The sequence below is a fragment of the Girardinichthys multiradiatus genome, chromosome 17 (genome assembly GCF_021462225.1).
Source record: "Girardinichthys multiradiatus isolate DD_20200921_A chromosome 17, DD_fGirMul_XY1, whole genome shotgun sequence".
Taxonomy (NCBI): Eukaryota; Metazoa; Chordata; class Actinopteri; order Cyprinodontiformes; family Goodeidae; genus Girardinichthys; species Girardinichthys multiradiatus.
Genome location: NC_061809.1, coordinates 19,560,756 through 19,583,650, shown reverse-complemented (window position 1 = coordinate 19,583,650; position 22,895 = coordinate 19,560,756). Strand labels below are relative to the sequence as shown.

Genomic DNA, 22,895 nt, shown 5'->3' with positions numbered 1-22,895 from the left:
TCCCTGACTCACCCTCTCCCTGGTAGGAGATACACTTTTACAAATGGATCTGAGTAGCCATTGTTGTCCCGTGGTGCGAGGTTTCTGGCCTGCAGGACATGAACTATCAAGTTGCCAAGCTGCTTGTCATAGTGGATTTGAAGCTATAAAAAGAAAAGGCAGTTGAAAAGAAAGACAATGTGCCATTAGTAGTGTGAATTAACTTCATGTAGTCTTTAGAATGTTTGAGAAACACTCAAAGTTGGATAATCTATTTGTAAATAGAAGAAATGTATTTTACAGACCTGTATCTCTCCAGATATAGGGTAGGAGTGGGTCTTGGATCCTTCTGTAGTCTATAAAGGATGATAATCAAATGGTTAATACTGTGCTGAATAAAAGAGTGTAGGTGGTGAGTTTACTGGTGGGTGAGCGAATGGTACATAATGTGAAGTACAGCGCTGTATTTGTTCCGTTGCCCAACTGATAGATTATTTCCTGTTAGGGTCTAATTTAAAGTTTATGTCTGAGGGAATTCTAGGCTATATCGTACTCGTATTTGTACTGTATTGCATTTTTTGATGATATTATTTGACAAAAACTTGAAAATTGTGGATTGTAATTGTTTTCAGCCTCCTTTACTCAGATATAAATTATTATTCAACAACTAATCACCAGAACAAAATCCTGTCTAATTGACTTGCCTTGCTGGCATGGCGCTTTTTGCTGACGGAGGGGGAACCAGGCTGACCGGGGCTGGATGTCACCGACCCTGGAGCAGCCAGGCTCGAGGAAGATGCAGACATGGGACCCTGCTGCTGTGACACTTTCTGCAGCTCGGCCGCCAGCTGTTTGGGATCAACGCCTGGAGACCTGGGAGGTTTTTCCCCTACAAGATTCCCACAGACAGTCTTACCAGTCAGTCAGTCTGACAAAAAAAACCCCAACAGCTTAAAAACACAATCATACAACAACCAACCTGATGTCCTCCTTAGTAAGCACAATATTGATTACATGATACACCTCTTTATGAAAGTATTTTCATGCACTCTCTAAGACCTCTGTTGTAATTTAAGCAAAACATGAACAAAATATAGAGGATGTGTGTGACTGCCAATTTCCCAAGAGGTTATTTATTAAAGTTTGTTTGTTTTGGAACAATACTTTCTTGTTGCTTTCTAACAAAAATGCTGATTTTGGTCCGGTTCGTTTGTAATACTGAATGACTACCAATAAAAGCAGACACAACTAATATTATATTGAAGATGGGCTAAACGTATGATACAACTCTGTCAGAGACTGTAGAGAGAAGTAAAACCTCAAATGAGCATATTATGATCGAAATTAAGAAAATACTATGCATCACCTTTGCTGTACTCCTGCAAATCAAGGTGCTGAGAATCTTCAGACTCAGCCAGCATGTTAAGATCACTGAAAAAAAGACATTTCATTTAGCTTTAAAAAACGTATATGAGAGCTACCGCTAAAGAAATAGAAGAACATAAAAGATATAATTAAGTTAGTAGGACACACAATAACCTCTAAAGTTAACAAATATTTTCTTCAACGTGGACTTGGACAAAGGAAAATTATGGTCTAAAAGGAAATTAAAAGAGAATTAAAAAAAAAAGTTTAACATTTAGTGAAAAGAGTGGAAGAAGTTATACTTACAGTCTGACACACACTTCTGCCTCATTACATAGCTGTCCAACCAATCCTTGCACTTCCTCATAAGTTTTTCCCATCAGAGGAACACCATTCCACTCCAAGACTTGCATTCCTATGAGTAGTTAGGACATTGACGGACCATCAGAAATGCTGTATTTCCATAGTTTTTACTTTAATACGGTGGAGATTAAAGCATGTCACTTCAAACCACAAAAAAGAAAACCAAACCTTAAACAGGTCTCTATAACCCAGATGCAACATTATGTGTGCATTTATTTTTCATTTACGTCTCTGAAGGTCAGGTTTTTAAATATAATTATGGAAATATGACAAAGTTCACTTAGAGAGAGTCTTAATACAGTATTTCTTGCAATGCATGAATCCAGTCAGCACAACAATGCCACAGCAGTCTTTTCACCCTGCACACTAACATGGACATGACTTACATGGATTAAAGCAGCTCATCAAGAGGGTCTTGGGTTTGCGGTGATACTCACGAGCTGAATGAGTTTGAATGAAAGGGAAGCTATATTGTAGTTTCAAACTGTCACTTCTTAAAGATGTCAAAATTCAGCAATCAGTTAAAATGATATCAGGAAAGGATCCCAGAATGTATGAAAATTGTCACCAGCTCTGAATAGAATGATAAATCTTTGTGGCTTTTCACCACTGAGACATGTTGGAAAACCAATAAACTTAGATAGACAGCAATTTGGATGCAGGTTGGAAATTTAAATTGGGGAGATTTCATGTTTGTCTGATGGTTGAAAGTGAAGAAACTTTAACTAAGTTGGTCGAGAGTTAAATAGATGAATTCATGTTTACAGTTAAGTATAATGGAGCATCTGTGATGCTGTGGGCCGGTTTCTCTTCCAAAGGCATTAGGAACATTATTGGAGCACCCTGCCTCATTAGTCTTTGAAAAACTAGAACATTTTAAATCAGAATCTGTTGCATTCTCCTAGCAGAGCAAAAATAGTTGCCACTGGGTCTTTCGGTTGGATAACGATTCTACTGAAAATAAAGGATGGATTTATTAATTTTAAAAAAATATTTTCAATGACACTGTAAGTCAGGATATTCCTGGGTTTGATTCAGACACTTTGAGACACAAGACATCACTCAGGGCTCATCCCTGAGTGATGTCTTGTGTCTCAAACTGTCTTGACCAACTTCTGCACAATCATGAGACATCCACAATTCTAATGCAGTGATGAGGCACATCTTGGGGTTGCTTTGTCTGATCTATACTGGCAGACTGTCATGTCTACCAGAGGGGAGATTTCTGGTCAGCTACTATGCCCTTATACATCCTTATTTTTGTCCTAAGGTGCAAGTCTCCCAACGTCTTAAAACAATCTTATGCTCATGACTATTTATCATTGAAAAGTTTTGTCTTAGATTCTTGAGAGAGTTGGCTTTTGTTGTGGAACCAAATTTTGACTCTCAAAAGGATTTCAGTCTTTTCCCATACCTACCACTATACTGGTCAATAAGGTATACTACTGGCTGATATAGCTTTATCAGTTTCAGATTATATTTATGTAAGATAGGACATTGGTTTACAAGGTATAATGTAGAAAATGTAATTTTGGGTGATTTTAAAAATCTGGCTTTTTTATCCCAGTCTACTGTAACTGTGTAGGCCTCATGTGTCATTTCTTTCAAAACAAGAAAAAATATACTTGTAATTAGAGATGCATGTTATACTTTACTGCGGTGTGAGTACACTAAATAGCATGGTAAACTTCCCAGCAGAGTGGTTTGGAGTTAAGCAGAATCTTTACTGTAAGTTGCTGTTGAACTGTATTTCACTTAACTGAAATATTCATAAGCATTGACCACTTGATACTCTTATTATATTCCTTACACGCTTTAATTGTAATGGTAGACATTCCCTTTTTGCATTTTACACACATGTAAAGTTCTGCGGAGGCTGTATGAACCTGTGTACATTTTACTTTTAGGTGCAAACATGGGAGCCTGTGGTTGCTGGTACATCCCCCTTAAGCCTTCAGTTTGAATTGTCTGAACCTCTTTTGTCTTTGATTTTATGAGTTATTAAATATTGCAGAAAAAGAAAATGAATACGGTGAAAGATCTTACCTTCACGAATTGTTCCTGTTTGTTCTGCAGCTCCTGCAGGTAGGACTTTGGCAACATAGGCTCCAATGTCTCCATTCCCACCTGGAACTTCCTTTCCTCCAACAACACGGATACCCAAACCATTTCCTGTTTAGCATAAAAAAAGTTTAACACTACGAATGTATATGTGATGTTTTTACTAGGCATTACATTTAATAAAATGCTAGGTATATTAATTTATTATTTAATAAAAAAAAATATTTACAATAATATAATCTGTGCACTGAAAGCTGTATGCTGCATAGATATTTTTCAAAGGTTATTTTTCTACACAATTTAAATATTTATAGGGGGAATGATATGGTTGACTAAGTGTGCACACTCTTACACCAATACTGTGCTTTTGTTTCAAATTCAGCATTCAGTCTTCTTAAGCTAATGTCCACCATCAGGTATATTGAGCCTGATAAACCAGAAGTAAGTTCAACTGTCATTGGAGGATTTTTCTCATTGACTCTTTTGCATCCTTCAGCTAAAACTATTTGCAGAGAGTTTACAAAGAATCAAAATCATCCCATTGTACCAAGGGATCAGACAGAAGAAAAGCATTAAAACTTTCATTGTACACCAGTACCAGTAGTACACCACTTTTCAAAAGTATGGTCATGATGTGGAAACTGGTCAAGAAGGTGTCAAGAAGTGGTCAGCAACACCAAAGAGCTCCAGGATTTTCTGTATCTTCTGTATTTTCTATATGCCTGGAATAAGAAGAGAGGATACTTTTCTGCCACAGAAAGCAACCACACCTGGCTAAAACCTACTAAAACCTTGTAGGAGAATGTATTATTTTCTGGTTAAACAAAAGCAACCTTTTGGGCCAATTCCATAGGGTAACTTCACGTCACCAAAAGAAAACCATACCCAAAGAGAAACATGGAGGTCGGAACCTTATGATGTGGGTTTATTTATCTTCTGGCGGATGAGATTATAAATACCAGCCACGTTTGCCTCACCAACTTTATTTAGGTATAGATAAGGAGAATGTTAGTTTTTTGAATTCACAGTATGTATCAAAAACGGGTGTTTGGCTGAAAAAAACATTTGCAATAGCATAACGAAAGTCCAGACCTGAATCTGACATAAAACTCCAGGGTCACTTAAAGAGGGCCTGGACAATAAATATCCCCACAATCTGATAAACTGGGAGAACTTTTGCAAGGTAGACAAAGCAATTATTTACAAGTAACGATGTGGTATGCTGAATGCTAAAAGAGAATCGAGACATGCTTTAACAAAGTACTAGTTTAAGCATGTGCACACTTATACTGGTTGATTGTTTTTCAGTAAATTGTAAAGGAAAAATATCACATTGATGAAGGAAATGATTCACCAAGGTCTCATTTTTTTAATCACATAAACCTGCTGTTTTATCAGGGGTGTGTACACTTTTGAGATTTACTGTATATATTGTAATCAACACGAAATGACAATGATGGCTATATTTAAGAGGATATTTGAATAGAGTTAAAAACACTTTCTAACAACTTTCACATAAGAATGCTTAGGATGGAACAAAATGTTCCGTTAACATTTACAAACAATGTTAAAGATTACATTTTGAAGTAACAGTGAGAAATTCCCAATCCTTTATTATACAACCAGCTTCACTATATTAGTCTCACCACATTCAGTTATTTCCGTTCAATACAGAACCAGAACATTAGTCAATCAATATTGTCAAACAATTTGATAAGGTAATTAAAGTGAGCAAAGAATAACTAAGGCAAAATAATCCTGAAAATCAGCAGTCACTTGTTATCAAAAATGTATTCTTTGCAGGCTGTTTGTTTATTTCAGTAAGATAATGCATAATGTGAGGGACATGCTATTTTTGAGCAAGGCAATAACTGCATACTCTGAAGAGGAGCCAAATCATAAAAAAAGCCCATACATGTCTGCCATCTTTGAGCTGCCTGAAGGAGCTCTGTGATGTGATGTGAATGGCTCTTTATTGGGATTTTAGTATTGAGTAAATAAAATGCATGACACTTATTAGTCATGCTCCGTAAATCATCGTATTAATATGGAGATTTTATACCCTTTTCAATAACCCTCCCATATTACTGTTATGAAGAATATATTCGTATTCACAATGATTTAATAAAAGTGATATAGAAGGCTGAATGCAGTATATCTTCATGGCTTATAAGTAATTAGCTTGCAATACTTTCTGAAAAGAAATTTGTCATCCACCTGGCTTTGCATATTACTGCATTTAACTTTATTAAGCATATGTTACGTTACCTGTGACACTGTGGTCTTTGAGATCCTTCAGCAGTTTGACCCTGAGGTGAGGGAATGGATAGTATGGACCTTTTCCCTGTTGTGCATACAAAAGGAAAAGATGTAACTAATCTTCTGCACTCACATTACATGTAAGGTATCTGTTTCATTAGACGTCAGAGACTGCATACTGTTATTATAGTATCTTTGTAAGCCAAATATTAAAGCATTTTATACCAAACACGGCCATCGTAGTAAACAACTAGGCCGTAATTTCTCTATTGTGAGATCAATAAAGTCTAAATAAGTTTTATTATTATTAAATTGTAAGATTTTAAATATAACATAGAAAATGGCAAAAAAAAAATCATCTGATCCTAAATAACTCTTAAAATAATTTTATTAATATAATTGAAATAAGAATTAATTAATTAATTATTATTCAATTATTTCTGAGATCACATGGAATGACAAATAGCACAGACCTATTGTTGGTGGAACAGAATTTAAGCCAAAATGTTGTGGGAAAACTAACAACTAATAAAACTAACAAAAACTCTAAACTCTTCTGTTTCTCAAAAAGTTTAAATATTACACAATCTCACAGTCTCAAAGCATAATGGAAAATTAAGTGGAAGGAAAATGTATTTTAGAGGTGCAGAAACAACAGGGATAACCTTAGCATCAAAAAGATTGTAAAGCAAAGCCCAAGCTCAAGAGCTTGTGGGAGATTTACAGGGCATTAACTTCTGCAGGCATCAGTGATGGATGTGTGTGTGTGCCACCGCACACAGACATACCCAGGGCCTTGGCAGGAACTGCATACATTCTTGTGTTAAGCCATTGCTGAACCAGAGACTATTTCAAAAGTGTCTTATTGGACTGATGAGAAAAAAAATGGATCTGGTGGCCAGTGTTCCAAAGTCATGAAGTTTGCATTTTATTTGGAAGATCAAGGTTCTAGAGTCAGGAGGAAGAGTGGAGAGGCACAGAATCCAAGCTGCTTATGATCCAATATTGGTCAGATTGACCAGTCAATGATTATTTGGGGAGCCATGTCATCTGCTGGTGTTCATCCTCTATGTTTAATCAGCTCTAAAGGCACACAACTGTCTACAAGGAAACCTTAGAGCACTTCATATCTCTCTCTGCTGGCAAGATATATGGAGATGTCAATTTCATGTTCCAGCTGGACTTGATACCTACTCAAACTGACAAAAGTACCAATACCTGCCTCAATGACCATGGGATTACTTTGATTGATTTTTCAGGAAACGTGCCTGACCTAAACCCCATGGATAATTTTGGGGTACTGTCAAGAGGAAATGAGATACACCAGTTATTAGAACTTCAGGTTCCTTAAGACCAAAGTAGACCCACAGACTGATGATCTCCATGCAATGTTACAATGATGCTGCAATTCATGCAACATGAGCCCCATAAGTTTTACCTTCTCAGCTGAATTACTTTTCAATCATATTGCGATTTACTGATCTGTACTTGTATGAATTGATGTTCAGTGTTTTTCTTGTTCACCTGTCTCTTTTCCTGTCCGTTCTCTGGCCGTCCGTCTCTTGGTTTGTCAAACCAGTCTGTCTCTTCTCGTCTGAGGTGATAAGCTTTGGGAACAGAAGTTTGTGCAAATTCAAAAGCATTCTAAATTTGGATGTTTTTAATCTTGCAACATAAGATGTGTTGGATTTCATTTAAATGGGACTTCATGCTATTAAGCACAAAACTAATTATAAAAGATGAAAACGTATTGATTTAAAAACTATGTGAATGGCAAAAGAAACACTGATTTTAAAAGAAGCAAAAAATTTATTCTTTTGGGAATAAATTATTCAGAATTATTGAAGTGTGTATAATCTAATACTAAAGGGCAAAAGAACCCTCTATGAATGTAAATGTTGGGTATTTTATGTATAATAACTATTATCATTATCAGTATACCTCAATTGAAAGCAAGTAGGTTTTATTCATAACATATTTTATTACATTTGCAAAGATTCAGATAAAAATACATTTGTTCCAAACTGCATTAATTCTGTTTATTTTCCCCAACATTTATTCTTAATTTCATGGTGAGGTGCACTGATTTGTGATGCCGGGTTAAAATGTTAGTTCATGGATAACTATAGAACTAAACTAATACTCTACCATTAGTTGAATCGTCTCTGTTCAAAGCCGTCAGGGAATCACATAGGGCTGGAATCAAGGCAAATTGGTTTACATTGCAAAATCATGGCAATTACTTTTATAACCAGACAGAATAAAAACAATTCTTAAAGAAAAAAAATATTCTGAGCTTCAGAACTGACTTATTTCTTTGTGGTCGTTTTTTCCTGTTTGTTCTGCAGCTCCACCAGGTAAGACTTTGGCACGGAATTTGAAACAAAATTCTTGTAATAAGAAGAGCCTATATGTTTAAGCCAAAAAAGCAAATGGAGGTAACAAAATGTTTCGGGCAAAGGTGCATGATGCATTTAGTTTGTTAGTAGGACCACAAAAAAAAGGTAAAAACAAAATGTCCCTGGTGAATATTTTAAAAATTGGTGAAGAGATGGGGGATTATCGGGTGGATCCAAAGATGATACAAAAGTTATGCCTGTATACTGGTTCTGATTAATAATTAACCACAGTCTGCTAGGTAACTGCTATGTTTTTTGGTTGAGATGCATCAAATTCAAAAAGCACACATTTTGCCTGAGACACAGAGGATCTTATTAGTTCTTTGAACAATGAAGTCGGTGTTATTTAATGAAAAATTTAAAAATTGTATTATGTAAAAAATTCTTATTTATGTTAATAAGTCACTTTAATCCATTTTTGAGCTGAAACTTCATAAGGTCTCTCAGTGTTTTTAGAAATAAAAAACAATAAACAACATTTTTCCAATGTGTGAATATTTTGGAGTTTTTATCAATTTGAACATATCTTTTCTCTATTTGACTTAAAGTGTTTGAGTTTTACCATCAAAGAATACATAAAGGGCTGTGCACACCTGTAAATCGTGATTACAAAAGGTAGTAATACCCATAAATACAGATAAGACTATAGAAAGAAAATAATAAAAGTCATGCTGTACACACATTTCAACACAATTAAACACCCAGACTACCTTAAAACAGAAACTTGAAAGACAAGACATGCATGTTTAAGATTAAGATTTATTATGTAGAAATAAAGGTTTTCATCAAATGTAATGCATTTCAAACATTCTGCTGTGACAATGGCATCTTGTTTTTGTATCCAAGAATGTCCTTGATACTAAATATTTAGATAGATAAATACATTTAGAAACAGTTACATTACATTTGATGTAGTTGGAACCAAAATGAGTCATGTATGAGTCTGCCATGCAAACAAAGAAAAAGATTAGACTACATATGGAATGTAAAGAGAAATGCTGTGCAATATACATGCAAGCAAATTCAATTAAACAGACAAAAGTATGCATGCACCTCAGATCTTAACATACAGTCCCTGATGAGTGACAAAAAGATCATATACAACAAAATAAATGTTGAGCAGAAGAACAAAAATAAATTAAAAAGAAGCATGCACATTTTAGAATATTAATCACAAGCTAAATATTTATGTAATGCAAGATACCACACAATACAGATCATACCAGTAAACTCTTATTCACAAAACACTTAAAATGAAAAGAGAGGCAGTCTTACAAGTTTGTCTTTTACCTTCACTATCAGACATTGTGCCCTGAAGATCATCCAGCAGTACATAACTCCTACCCCTTGTTGGCTCTTCTCTTATGTGTTGCTGCTGCTGGGAATCTTGTAGGGACATACAGGAACCAAACTGGTCCCTTGAATCAGCAGAGATAGGAGGCAGAGGCCCAGCGGATGCACGAGCCATGCCCATCGGTTGCCCAACAGGGCTCAATGGACTCTCTTCCTCCGAGTTCTGTGCCACTATAGGTATTCGCCCACGGCCACTTTGCACAATCGGAAGGCTAGTAGGTTTGGTGCGCCCAGAGGGGGTTTGATATTTCAGACCATCTCCAGATGATTCTCCATCTCCTTTAAGCCTCAGTGAAGAGCTTGAAATGTCTCTTTTGATTGACAGGTCCAGGCCGTAACAAGATGTAGGTCTGGACGAGGGTCTTGACCGGCTACCACTAGGATAAGCAGAGTCCAAGCCCAAGCTCTGGCCCAAATTTAGGGAACCAGCTAAATTGGCTCCCAAGGTAGATCCAAGATACTTTTGTTGTTCTGCAATATTCTTACGAAGGCCAAATGTAATTTCATCCTGCAACAGCCTACTGGATCTTGGGGAAGCACTGGTAGATCCCAAATAGTTATAATCAGTTTCCAAACCCCTGCTGTCTGTAATAGAGGAATACTTGGATATTTTAGGATCTAGTAGTGGAGGTTTGTGTTTTTGGTACAACACTGATGCTGGGAGTTGCTTCGCTGCTTGCTTCTCAAGCGTAAGTCGACTGATGCTATATTTATCTGACTTTGGATAGTGTCTTTGGGAGTAGTTAGAGACACCAGAACTTGGAGTATAGTAGTGTTGGGAGAGACCTGCCAGTTGTTCTAAGTTTTCTGTTCCTCCTGTACTCCTTCTAAACTCATGTTTGAGCTGCTGCTTCAGAAGTTTTAATTCATAGGGGTCCTCCATTGTATCTTCTTCATCAGGAGTCTTTCCAAAATTATGGAGCCTGGAGGTGGAGCCTAGATAGTCAGTAGACCCGAGATCTGCAGCGCTTCTACGCAGAAGCTTCTCTGCCTTAGCCAGCTCCCTTTCCGCTAGACTATAAGATGAAGACAGACCTGTGGAGGTCTTAGCTAGCTCTGCAGCGTCTTCCAGCAGCATGTAACTCCGAGGTGTGTGGTGTTCCACTTCTGTGTAGTAGGAATCAGAAACAGCTGACATTGGGCTATCTGCTATACTTCCCACCTCCAGGGCTCTGAGGTCTAGATGGTTACCATATTTGTCGTACTTGACACCAAGATAAGCTGATGATGTGGGATCGGGCTGATGGCTAATGACATCATATTTAGTTGCATCAAGCTCTGCTAGAAGGGCCGCTTGTCTGGCAGCTTTCTGCTGCAACAGAAGCATCTGCTGGTAACTCTGCTGTTGGGCAGTAGTAAGTGAAGGAACAGATGAGTAGATAGAGTGAGATTGATAGGATTGTGGAGTCTGATAGATAGACTGCTGGTACTGACTTTGAGGATATTGGTACTGAGAGTATTTTCCATACTCGTGCTTGGTTTGGGGAGGAACAAAGTCATCAAGTTCTGAGTGGGGAGCTGTCCTGGGGCGCTCAAGACCATGATCCTCAATGTCCTCATCTTCACCACCTTCTCGGACACTCCTAGTCTCTCGGATGTTACTAACCTCACTGTCTGACATGTAATCTCTATCCTCTGCAACACTCTGCAAGTAGGCCCTTTCCCTTTTCTCCCTTTCCTTTAAAAGTGCATCTTTTCTACGATTGATTCCCATCTCCAAATACCTAAGCTTAGCATCAATCTCTTTCTCCTCTTCGTCTAATTCTGCCTGTCTTTTGCGGAGCTTGGAAGACTCTCGCTCGACCACATCTAGCTCCCGATCAATGTCTTGTAGGATCTTGGCACGTGCCATGTTAGAATTCCGGCACATTCTTCTGCGGGCAGAGTTAGTGGTGTATGCCGTTTGTCCACTTGTTGTTGACTCTTCTTCTGAGGGGGGATTGGGCAGAGTCCTTTTTACCTTTTTTTGAGTGCCCGTGGGTGTGCCTCCTGATCCTTTCCCCTATAGAAAATAATATATTATTCAATTAAATCTTTAAATTTATGAGCCCACTGTGTTAAAAAATGCATAACATTGAAAAAATTATAGTGTTTATTCTGTTAAGACAGAAACATGTTCAGCCTGTATTTTTTTCTTGTGTAAGGAAAAGTACTTGTGTTTCACAATTTATGTGTTGCTGTATCTTTTCCCATAAAAGTCAAAAATCATTAACTTGCACTGTATAGTCTAACAAATAAGTAATTTGTTCACATCAAGCCTCTCTTAAAATCTGAGAGCTAAAGGTTTTCTACATGTTCAGCGTACGTTCCCCAAAAGTAAATGAATTTATGAGATTCTCAGTGGTGAGTTGCCGATGGGGAAAATCAGCTTTCATATTTTTTCAAGTCAAGTCAGGTCAAGTCAAGTTTATTTACAGGTCCTTCTCAAAGAATTAGCATATTGTGATAAAGTTCATTAATCCATAATGACATCCATAATGTCATGATGAAAATTTAACATTCATATATTTTAGATTCATTGCACACTAACTGAAATATTTCAGGTCTTTTATTGTCTTAATACGGATGATTTTGGCATACAGCTCATGAAAACCCAAAATTCCTATCTCACAAAATTAGCATATCATTAAAAGGGTCTCTAAACGAGCTATGAACCTAATCATCTGAATCAACGAGTTAACTCTAAACACCTGCAAAAGATTCCTGAGGCCTTTAAAACTCCCAGCCTGGTTCATCACTCAAAACCCCAATCATGGGTAAGACTGCCGACCTGACTGCTGTCCAGAAGGCCACTATTGACACCCTCAAGCAAGATGGTAAGACACAGAAAGACATTTCTGAACGAATAGGCTGTTCCCAGAGTGCTGTATCAAGGCACCTCAGTGGGAAGCCTGTGGGAAGGAAAACGTGTGGCAGAAAACGCTGCACAACGAGAAGAAGTGACCGGACCCTGAGGAAGATTGTGGAGAAGGGCCGATTCCAGACCTTGGGGGACCTGCGGAAGCAGTGGACTGAGTCTGGAGTAGATACATCCAGAGCCACCGTGCACAGGCGTGTGCAGGAAATGGGCTACAGGTGCTGCATTCCCCAGGTCAAGCCACTTTTGCGCCTGACCTGGGCTACAGAGAAGCAGCACTGGACTGTTGCTCAGTGGTCCAAAGTACTTTTTTTGGATGAAAGCAAATTCTGCATGTCATTCGGAAATCAGGGTGCCAGAGTCTGGAGGAAGACTGGGGAGAAGGAAATGCCAAAATGCCAGAAGTCCAGTGTCAAGTACCCACAGTCAGTGATGGTCTGGGGTGCCGTGTCAGCTGCTGGTGTTGGTCCACTGTGTTTTATCAAGGGCAGGGTCAATGCAGCTAGCTATCAGGAGATTTTGGAGCACTTCATGCTTCCATCTGCTGAAAAGCTTTATGGAGATGAAGATTTCATTTTTCAGCACGACCTGGCACCTGCTCACAGTGCCAAAACCACTGGTAAATGGTTTACTGACCATGGTATCACTGTGCTCAATTGGCCTGCCAACTCTCCTGACCTGAACCCCATAGAGAATCTGTGGGATATTGTGAAGAGAACGTTGAGAGACTCAAGACCCAACACTCTGGATGAGCTAAAGGCCGCTATCGAAGCATCCTGGGCCTCCATAAGACCTCAGCAGTGCCACAGGCTGATTGCCTCCATGCCACGCCGCATTGAAGCAGTCATTTCTGCCAAAGGATTCCCGACCAAGTATTGAGTGCATAACTGTACATGATTATTTGAAGGTTGATGTTTTTTGTATTAAAAACACTTTTCTTTTATTGGTCGGATGAAATATGCTAATTTTCTGAGATAGGAATTTTGGGTTTTCATGAGCTGTATGCCACAATCATCCGTATTAAGACAATAAAAGACCTGAAATATTTCAGTTAGTGTGCAATGAATCTAAAATATATGAATGTTAAATTTTCATCATGACATTATGGAAAATAATGAACTTTATCACAATATGCTAATATTTTGAGAAGGACCTGTATACAGTGCTTTCAGCAACAAGGCACTCAAAGCACTGTACATAAAGAAAACTGCTGCAACAGAAAAGCACTTCCCTGAAATACATCTAAATAAGTTTTACTCATTACAAAAGAAATGAAAGCCCTAAACACAGGTAATTTCCTGAACATTTCCAAAACATTTATAAAAGACAGTTCTTTACCATTGTGCAACTGTCTCATTTCTTACGGTAGTACATGAGATGGTAGTACTCACCGGATGGCCATCCCCATACTGGGTGCCAGATGTTGCTCTTTCTTCTCCTGTTGGACTCATGGGCTTTGGGTCAGACATGGAGCGCTGCATGGTTTTGGGTCCTCGAGGACTTGCTGGAGAGGATTTTGATGGGTCTGTACTTTCCCTTAGCTTTTGTGGGCTGGTATCACCTAGGGACTTGTCATAGGACACAAATTCAAGGGATTTGCTAGGTGATATACATGGAGATACAGGAGAATAAAGGACTTTGGGGGATTTAGGGTGGGCTTGAAGGGAAGAAAATTCTGGTTTGAGGTTAGCAGATTGGCCTATTTCTAAGGGAGTAGGACGTTTCTTTGGTGAGGTCCTTTCTGAGTCTGACAGCTCCATTCTCGTGTCCATTCGAATATTTCCATCTGTGTCGGTTTGTATAGAAATTTCAGTGTGGGCTTGAAGAGACATCTCTGACTGTCCACCCCTATCACCCCTGGCAGTACGGGGACGACTCTGTCGGCTTCTCTGAGCCTCCCATTCCTCCTGATCCTCATCATCAGTCTGAACACAACTATCAACACTCTTTTTAACACTTTTCTTTTTTCTCCCTGCTGTGTAAGCTTTGCTAAATGATTCGTCCTCCTCATCGGTCTGGCATCCACTATCAGTAATTTTTCGAGAAAGCACTGTGCCATCAGGTCCTAAGACAATGGCCTCCTGCACACCATATCCTGGGATGTCTGTACCTGGGTACATCTGCCGAAGCTTTTGCTCTTCTAACTGTGATCGCAACTGTTCTTGGAGTCGTTGTATTTGCTCAAGCTGCTGCTGTTGCTGAGCATATGTTTCTTTTTGCATCATAAGATGAGCCTGTCTTTCCTCCTCTTGTTGAGTCAGGATATGCTGTTTCATGGCTTGCAACTCTTCTAATTCCTTCTGTACCAGGAGCTGTTCTTGTTCACGGAATCGCTGAATCTCCTGCCGCTCCCATTCTAATTCCTCAGCCAAGCGCTGCTGCTTTAGCTTTTCCATTTCTAGTCTCTCTCGCTCTGCCTGATACTGGCCATCTCCAGGAACCATTGGGGAAGACAGAGCTTCCAGTGAAGCAGCTATAGCCTCCAGGGATGCGTCTGTATATGTGTCAAGGGATAAGGATGTTGTTGAAGTAGTTGTACCATTGACAGCAGTAATACCTCCCTTAGAGATCTCCAGATTAAGAGGAGCTTCTCCTTGTTCTTCTGTTGTGGAAATGGTGGAGAGGAAACTTTGAGATCTGGTAAGTGGTAAATTCTGGACATTGGACAGAGAAGGCATGGTGTCACTTGTGTGCATTCCTGAAAAGGTATTGTATGTTGTACTAAATATAGATCCTGGTTGAGTAGTAATTGCATATGTTGATGGGACTGGTGCTACAACAGAGGAGTAGACCACTCCATTTGATGACCTTAAAACACTGTTTGTGCCAAAGAGTGAACTGACAGCGCTTGTGGCACTGGAATGGGAATATGGTGGGATTGTCATTCCTGCATAACTTCCTTTCTTGGAGTAGTCAACAGCTTCACCTGTCAAAAGTCAAAAATATATTTTTAGTCCATATTTTCAGACTGTTTCTTCTGAATCAAGCCATGTCTTAAGCCATGCCTTAAGCAAAAATATTGCCAAAGCAAAAGTTAATCCTATATTGAGGTGAGACAAGAGAAGCAGGCACATGCAAAAATCTGACGTTGAACAACAAAGACAACAAAGTCCATGCAAACTAAAAATAAAAAAAATATGAAAAAACCACATTAGCCCTGAATAAGTGGAGGCAGTTCAAAGTGACATTTAAGTGACAGGTCTGCAATATCACTGCACTGACCTGCGTCTGATATCTTCGCTGAGGTGAGATCTACTGCTCCCTCTGCTGTGACATTGAAATTATAACTGTTCTTACTCTTGTACATGAATAGCCCAGCTTCTGCAAGATTGGTGTCTGACATGGAGGGTTTTATTCCACTAAACCCTCTCATGCCATAAGGTGTTCGGTCAAACTGATAATGGTCATCACGATATCCAAAACGATCTTCAGGAAGAGGTGTGGTAGGCTGCTGAGTTGCACAACTTCCAGCAAACGGCAGCTTGTACACAACATCACAGCATACAGTTCTCTTCCCTGCTGTCAGATCCACTGGTTTGCCATCATCTGTGATTGTGGTGGTAACCACATGTGCAGATGTCACATCAACTGACACCAAAGTATTAAAAGGTTTTGAGGTACTAAGATCAACAGCTCCTGCCACTGTGGTTCTTCCTATAATTAATCCATTGGCAATACAGGTTGCAACAGAAGGGGGTGGAACAGTGACTGGCATGGCTTGAAGACCTCCCGCACTTGTATTTGATCCAACTGAAAGGTTAATTGGGACTTCGGTAGTAGCAAGAGTGGAGGGCTGAGACTCAACTGGTCGATATATAATTTGAGAAACAGGTTCAAATGGCTTATTTTTGGTTAGCTGAAGGGGCACTGAAGAAGCTTGAGAAATCTCAACATTGTCACATTGCTGGATTGTTGCAGAACAGGTCACAATAGTGATGCTGTCAGTTACTATAGAAACAGTGGATGATTCAGCGCTGAGGTTAACCACAGGTGATTGCACTGCACTGGTGTGACGACTGACATCACTCACAAAAGATTGACGTCTTGGATCTAGGCTAGTGGACAGATCAACACCATTCATATTAAAATCTGAATCTACCTTCACAGTTCTAAGATCTACCACGTCAGACGGTAGAGAAGTTGCCTCATTCTGTGCTAGTATCTGAGGCTTTGGCTTTTCCTTTGACATTGGAACACCAGTTGCCCTTGGAGCTGGTACTGGTGGTGGTCTTTCATGAACAACAGAAACAGTGGTTCTTTGAACTTCGGTAGTAACCACTTGAGATATGAGGTTAGGTAAAACAGATGGCTTTGCTGAAGCAGATATAGCCTCAATTATGTGGCAAGAACTAGAAACATGTTTTTCTGGGCTACATATCTCTTGTTTTTCAATAGACTCTGTGACACGTGTGTATGCCAGAGGCACCCTGCTTGTCTGAGGAGGAGTAGGTTGTTGATGTTGCTGTGGACATGATTGTTGATGCGGTGGTTCATAAAAACTCTCATGCTGTGAGGGAGATGCTGGTCCAGGACCAGAGGGGGCTTGAGTGGTGACATTGTCAACTGGAGAGCTAGGCTGCGATGGCAGTGTGATGACTACATACGTGTCACGAAGATTGCTGGAATATCTTGGGGAAGAAGGAGACTTTGGTGAAGGTTGAAATGTCTTGCCCTCTGCAGAGGGGCTCAAATTAAGAACTGCGTCAATTGGACAAGTGGGAAGTACAGTAGGTCTTGTTGGAAGAGGGGCATGAGCAGGTGAAGGTGGCTGTGAACCAGGCTTTGGTGCAATTGGTGGTTTAACAGCATGTCCTGGTCTGTGACTGTCCACAATCCCAACAGGAATGGCTGGCTTTGGAGGAACAGGAGGTGGGAAATGAGGTTTGTATGTTGGAGTAACTGCTTGTCTCACAGGTGATCCTTGGGGTGAAGTCACAGGTACTGGCTCTACTTTTTTTATAGGTGCTGAAGCCTGTGCTGGGAGTGGAACTGGAGCTTTCCTGGGAAAAACAGTGGGTTTTGGTGGGGTGGGAGGAGGCTGGGGTGATGCAACAGGTTCTTCTCCTTTTTCCTGAGAATTAGCCCTGCGCAAAATATTTGGCTTAGGGGGAACAGGGGGTGCTGTAGACACAACACTAGATAAACTAGGCGTGTACTGGGGGACTGTTGCTAGGGGCGACACATTAGCAATCACAGGAGCCGATGATCTTGGAAAGGTACTTGAAAGGTCCACAAGTTCAGCCTTAGATGCTGAAGTTTCAATACCGGGTTGCTTTTCTGATGTAGTTGATGGGGGAGCCTCAGATACTTCTTTCACAAGCTCAAATTCCTTTGCTGATGTCATATCTGGTCCTGTTACCTCCTGTTCCTTTTTAACTGTACTTTCATCATCAGAGGATATCTCTCCAGAAGAGCACTGTGTAACCCTTAAGTCCGGAATGGGATGAAGAATCTTTTTTGATGAAGTAGTTTCCACTTCTGGCTCAGGCTGAGTAGGGCTTGTTCCTGGTGTCAGAACTCTTTTCATTAGCTCTTCATAGGCAGTTTCAGCATCCAACAATGGCTTTCCATCTTTGCCTAATGTTACTGTGGCACTTTGGGGGAAAGTATTTTCAGCTGGTTGCAGCACAATTTTTGGATTAGGGGTGGTTTCGTTTTTCGGCTTTATATTTTCATATTCCCGCTCTAGCTGCATGAATTCCTTTCTTTTCTTAATCATGTCCTCATAAACTTCATCGGGTGATCTCAGTTTTCTGGGTTCAACAGGGATAGACATTTTCTCTGGTTCTTCCCGAACAAAAGAATTGTCAAGAAGGGAAGGATAGACATAATCTTCAATAAGCATGCCGCCATAAACAGATTCTTTTTCTGCTTGAATTTCACCTTTATCAAGTGTTGGAGATTTAACCCTTAGCATGATTTCTTCATACGCCTCATCAGCAGATTTGAGTGCTTTCTTCTGAGATTTATCAGTGTTTTCATCATCTGTTGGAGAGTGAAGAGATACCGATGTAGGCAGCTGATATGTTTTTTGGACCGCTGCAATCTTTGCAGCGTGGATCTGAATCCCTTCAGGATCTGATTCAATACTGGGGGAAAAATCCGAGCAAGATGACCGTCTGATCTCCTCCATTTCAGCTTCCTGTCTCTGTTCTTCGGTTGGTGAGGCATCTTCAATAGGAGAAAGATTGCTTGGAGGTGTCTTTGAATGCTCCCGCCTTCTTTGGGCCCGGATCTCGTCTTTGTCTTTTTTAGATTTTTTCCCAGAGCCTTTTTGTTTTTCTTGCTCCCTGAGCAGTTCTTCCTCCTCCCGTAACTCCTCCTCCTCTGAGGAGTCTTCAATAGTTGGCAACATTTGCCCAGTCTGTCTGTGCTTGGCTTTTCTGTGCTGTTTAACCTCACCAGTACGGACATGACTTGGACTGCTGCTGTCACTATCCTCATCCAGGGATGAGAGAGATGTTGGCGATGTTCCTGGAGTAAAGCTAGATGCGTGCAGACTAGACGACCCCTCACCCCTGGACCGGTCATCAGGAGAGTCTGTCAAGCTTTCCATTTCAGGCTCTCCATCTGCACTGGGTATACTTATAGGGCTGCTGGTTACATTCAGGTCAAAGGTTTGTAATTTGCAAACAGCAGCAATGCTCTGGTACTGTTCTTCATTTTGTTCTTGTCCATCTCCTTTGATAACATCAGACTTGTCCACTAAGGCTGTGATTTCCTTAACATCCTCATAGTCGGCACTAATAGTACTTTTCTTAGTTAAGCGTCTTGTTTTTCCTGTGGTGCTCTTCTCTACAGTCTCTGCTTTGTTCTCTTCTTTCGGCTTCTTCTCATCCTCTCTGATCTTTCGCCTGACTAAACTTTCTTCATCCGATGGAGAGGCATCCTCATTCTCACTCATTTCTATGATTTGTTTTCTGATAAACTCCTCATCATCTCCTGACATTGGGCTTTCTTTTCCAAAACTTTCACTGCTGTCATCCAGGGAATCTGCCTTGACATCCATTGGCACAAGAAGCTTTTTCTTTGAAGTACTGCTGGCATTCTTCTCTGAAAGTTCTTTGTCCTCTTCTGAACTTGGAGAATCAGATGACAGAGGAAGAACCTCCAATTTACGTCTGGTCTTTAAAGTATCAGTCTGTTTCTCCTGCTCTGTGCCCACCTGGGCCTTTAGAATAGGAAGCACAGAACTTTGTAGTTTTGCTAGATCTGAAGGGCCAATGGGACTGCATTCTATAGCCTCCACTTCTTTCAATTCAGGCTCTTTCAAAGTTTCCTCTGTTTTAATCTGATGAATAACAAAAAAACATTCTTGTTACTTCTGGAAATAAACATGACAATATATTTAAGACAGTTTTTGAACATGCTTGTATACTGTATGAAATTGCTGATATATACAGTAATGATCCATCCATCCATCCATCCATCCATCCATCCATCCATCCCCTTAGCTAATTTAAAAAACTGATCATTTCATTTCATATTTCAAATAATGGTTTTTACACTCAAAAGCATTTGATTACAATTAAGGAAATAAGCTATAAATTCACAAGGGTGTAAGTAACTACAGCTACATTTGCTAGACACTACAGTCACCTCATTATCCTCATCGCTATGCTTTTCCAGAGGTTTAGCTTTTACTTCCATTTTCTCCTCCACACTTTCTTCCTTCGAACCTGCATCGTGATTACTATCTACAGACTGGATTTTAGATTCTGGTAGTGGGACTGAAGGTACTAAAGCAGGCACATGCTCTGAAGCTTCATGCTTCTCTGAAGTGGAGCTCACTTCTACATCAAAAACTGTATTGTAATCTTTGTCACATACAGCATTTGCTTCAGATACTGAAATAGCTTCCTGCAGGCTGCCAACGACAGGCTGTGACTCATCCTCGTTCTTGTCAGTTTCTGCCTCCCTATCCTTGACTGATGGCTCAACAACTTTATCAGGCTCCTTTTGATTTTCTGCTGCACTCAAGCCAGTCTCTGCCTCACCCTCAAAGTCATTCTCCTCACAGGTTATTTTACTGGGTTTTGTTTCAATGACATAAGTTGAGGAAGACACAGGTTGCACACTTTTAACTGGCACCTCAACAGCCCCCATTTCTTGCTGCCTTGATTCGACAGGTGGTGGATCAGAGATAACTGCTTTGTCAGACTGTTCATCCACCTCTAACATAGCATTCTCCAGGTTTTGTTTTCTTTTCTGTGATTCATCACTTGATGCAACTGCCCAAGAGTTTTCTGTGTCTTCCGATTTCTCTAACAGTGGTACTGTCTTAACAGGGCTTCCTTCAACAGCATCAGACTTTGTTTCTTGTTGTATATCTTTATTTATATGAAGGTCTTCTTTCGGCATTTCCTCTGGGACAGCTACTGCTCCCACACTTTCCTTTTCTACCTCCTTTATTTCCATTAGAATACTTTCCGTTTCAGTGTTGCCCACTGCTTCAATTAGACCTGCTTCAAAACCATGTTTTCTGAGGACATTTTGGTCATTTGTGTTCTCAACCGTTTCTTTATTAATTCTCTCCTCTTTTAATGAATTCCCTTTATCTGCTTTTACCTCCGCTGCTCCTGGTGTGCCTACATTTATTTGTGTGTCAACTGCCACCACGTCATCATGTTTTGTAGTTTTATTCAGAGCTATTTTCTCATTATCAATAGGTTTCACCGAGTCTTTTGTTTCATCAGTATTCTTTTTATTTGCCTTCTCTGTAACAGACGTTTCTTTCTCTAATGGACCTACAACAGGAGGGAAAGTATCTGCTAGATTATGTGGATCTGCCTCCTCCTCTTTCTCTATAAGCTCATTTTTTGTTTCAGTTACCTGACTAACTTCCTCGGAAGATGCAAAAGAATTTTGATCTTCCACAACCAAAGAAATGTCAAATTCTACACTGTCTGCTGGTGTTGCTTGTAATTCTTGCCCTGCGTTGTGAGATATACGTGATTCGACTTGGGGGGCAGCAATTACAGAGGTTATCAACTCTTTTGCTGACATAGTTTCTGCAGTAACATCATTTGTAACAACTAGTGCAACAGTGTTTGCCCCAGAGTTTTCATTGCTGTCTGTTTTGTTGATCTCTGATCTTGTGTCTGATGGAGTTAGCACTACTGGCAATTTTTGGGGTTCATCTGTTAAAATGTCATTGTTTACATCTGCAGCAGTAGAATCTGACTTTACAATCTCCTGTGTGACTCCTCTATGGATCTTGGAAGCAGTTGGTTCAAATGTCACTTCTGGGAACTCTTCAGGTGTTGATTCAACTTTTTTATGATCCTCTGGGGGAGCTGCACCCTCACTTTGAGCAATTTTGGTATCTGACCTAGTTTCAATGTTGACAGAGGCATCTGTGTTGTCTAAAACTGAATTTGTCAATGGGTTTTGTATCTCACCTTCTACAGTTGGAGAAAGGCTATCATCTCTATTTTCTGTGCAATCTTGTTGTTGCTCAACTTGTGGGATTTCACCGACAGGTGCACACGGTGCATGTGGCTCAACATTAGGATGCTCTGTGTCAGGTTGAGGATTATTCTCTGCTGCTTTCTGACACATACTTTGTTTTTCCATAGCTGCAAAAATTTCACTGACAGTTGCACTCTGTGTTTGTTGGTTAATGTCAGGTAACTCTGTTTCAGGATGAGGACCATCCCCTGCTATATTCTCCGAACTGAGCTGTTCGTTCTCAACAGATTTGATTTCTGAGTTAATCTCAGTGAAATAATCTGAATTTAAAATCTGTTGTTTAGACACTGACGTGTCTGCTAATAACTGCTTTAGTTCCTCTGGCTGATGTGTTTCTTGAGGCATGTTCTCTATGGGAGTGGATGCGTGTTCAGATGAAACTGGTGTAGATGCAGTCACTACCTTGATCTCAGAAGCAAGTGGGGTTGGATCTACTGTTTCAGCTACAGGTTTGCTATCTACAGCAGCAGGAACAGGGGTAGAGGAGGGGGCAGAGGATGGAGCAGGTCCTTGTTTCTTTGTGGAGTCCATGGATGGCGGTGGAACGTCTTCTAGCTGGCCTGACATTGCTTTTTGAGTCTGACAGTTCAGGCAAAGCCATTCTTTCTGCAAGGCAAAAATGAAGACAAATGTTCAATAAATACAAAGATCTCATATCTATACAAGTCCTTGATTCATAAATTGATTCAGCAATGCTATACAGAATATTGTAAACTGTGTTTATTCTATTTGATGGCTCATAAATGGGTTCTCATTACCAAAGCATCAAACAAGAAGCATGTCATGAT

The 22,895-nt window shown here is 39.9% G+C and overlaps 1 protein-coding gene across 1 annotated transcript in view; it reads right to left on the bottom strand.

The window, feature by feature from the left end:
• pcloa (piccolo presynaptic cytomatrix protein a) overlaps positions 1 to 22,895 on the bottom strand; it is a 63,175-nt gene that overhangs the window by 16,195 nt on the left and 24,085 nt on the right. The window contains exons 4-16 of the mRNA XM_047389354.1: positions 20,230 to 22,713; positions 15,859 to 19,927; positions 14,028 to 15,562; positions 9,717 to 11,781; positions 8,176 to 8,223; positions 7,552 to 7,634; positions 6,037 to 6,112; positions 3,754 to 3,879; positions 1,651 to 1,759; positions 1,346 to 1,410; positions 684 to 868; positions 285 to 335; positions 13 to 143 (exon numbers count right to left, since the gene is read on the bottom strand). Of these exons, the coding sequence (XP_047245310.1) occupies positions 13 to 143; positions 285 to 335; positions 684 to 868; positions 1,346 to 1,410; positions 1,651 to 1,759; positions 3,754 to 3,879; positions 6,037 to 6,112; positions 7,552 to 7,634; positions 8,176 to 8,223; positions 9,717 to 11,781; positions 14,028 to 15,562; positions 15,859 to 19,927; positions 20,230 to 22,713 (11,027 nt within the window). The remainder of the gene's footprint in view (positions 1 to 12; positions 144 to 284; positions 336 to 683; positions 869 to 1,345; positions 1,411 to 1,650; positions 1,760 to 3,753; positions 3,880 to 6,036; positions 6,113 to 7,551; positions 7,635 to 8,175; positions 8,224 to 9,716; positions 11,782 to 14,027; positions 15,563 to 15,858; positions 19,928 to 20,229; positions 22,714 to 22,895) is intronic.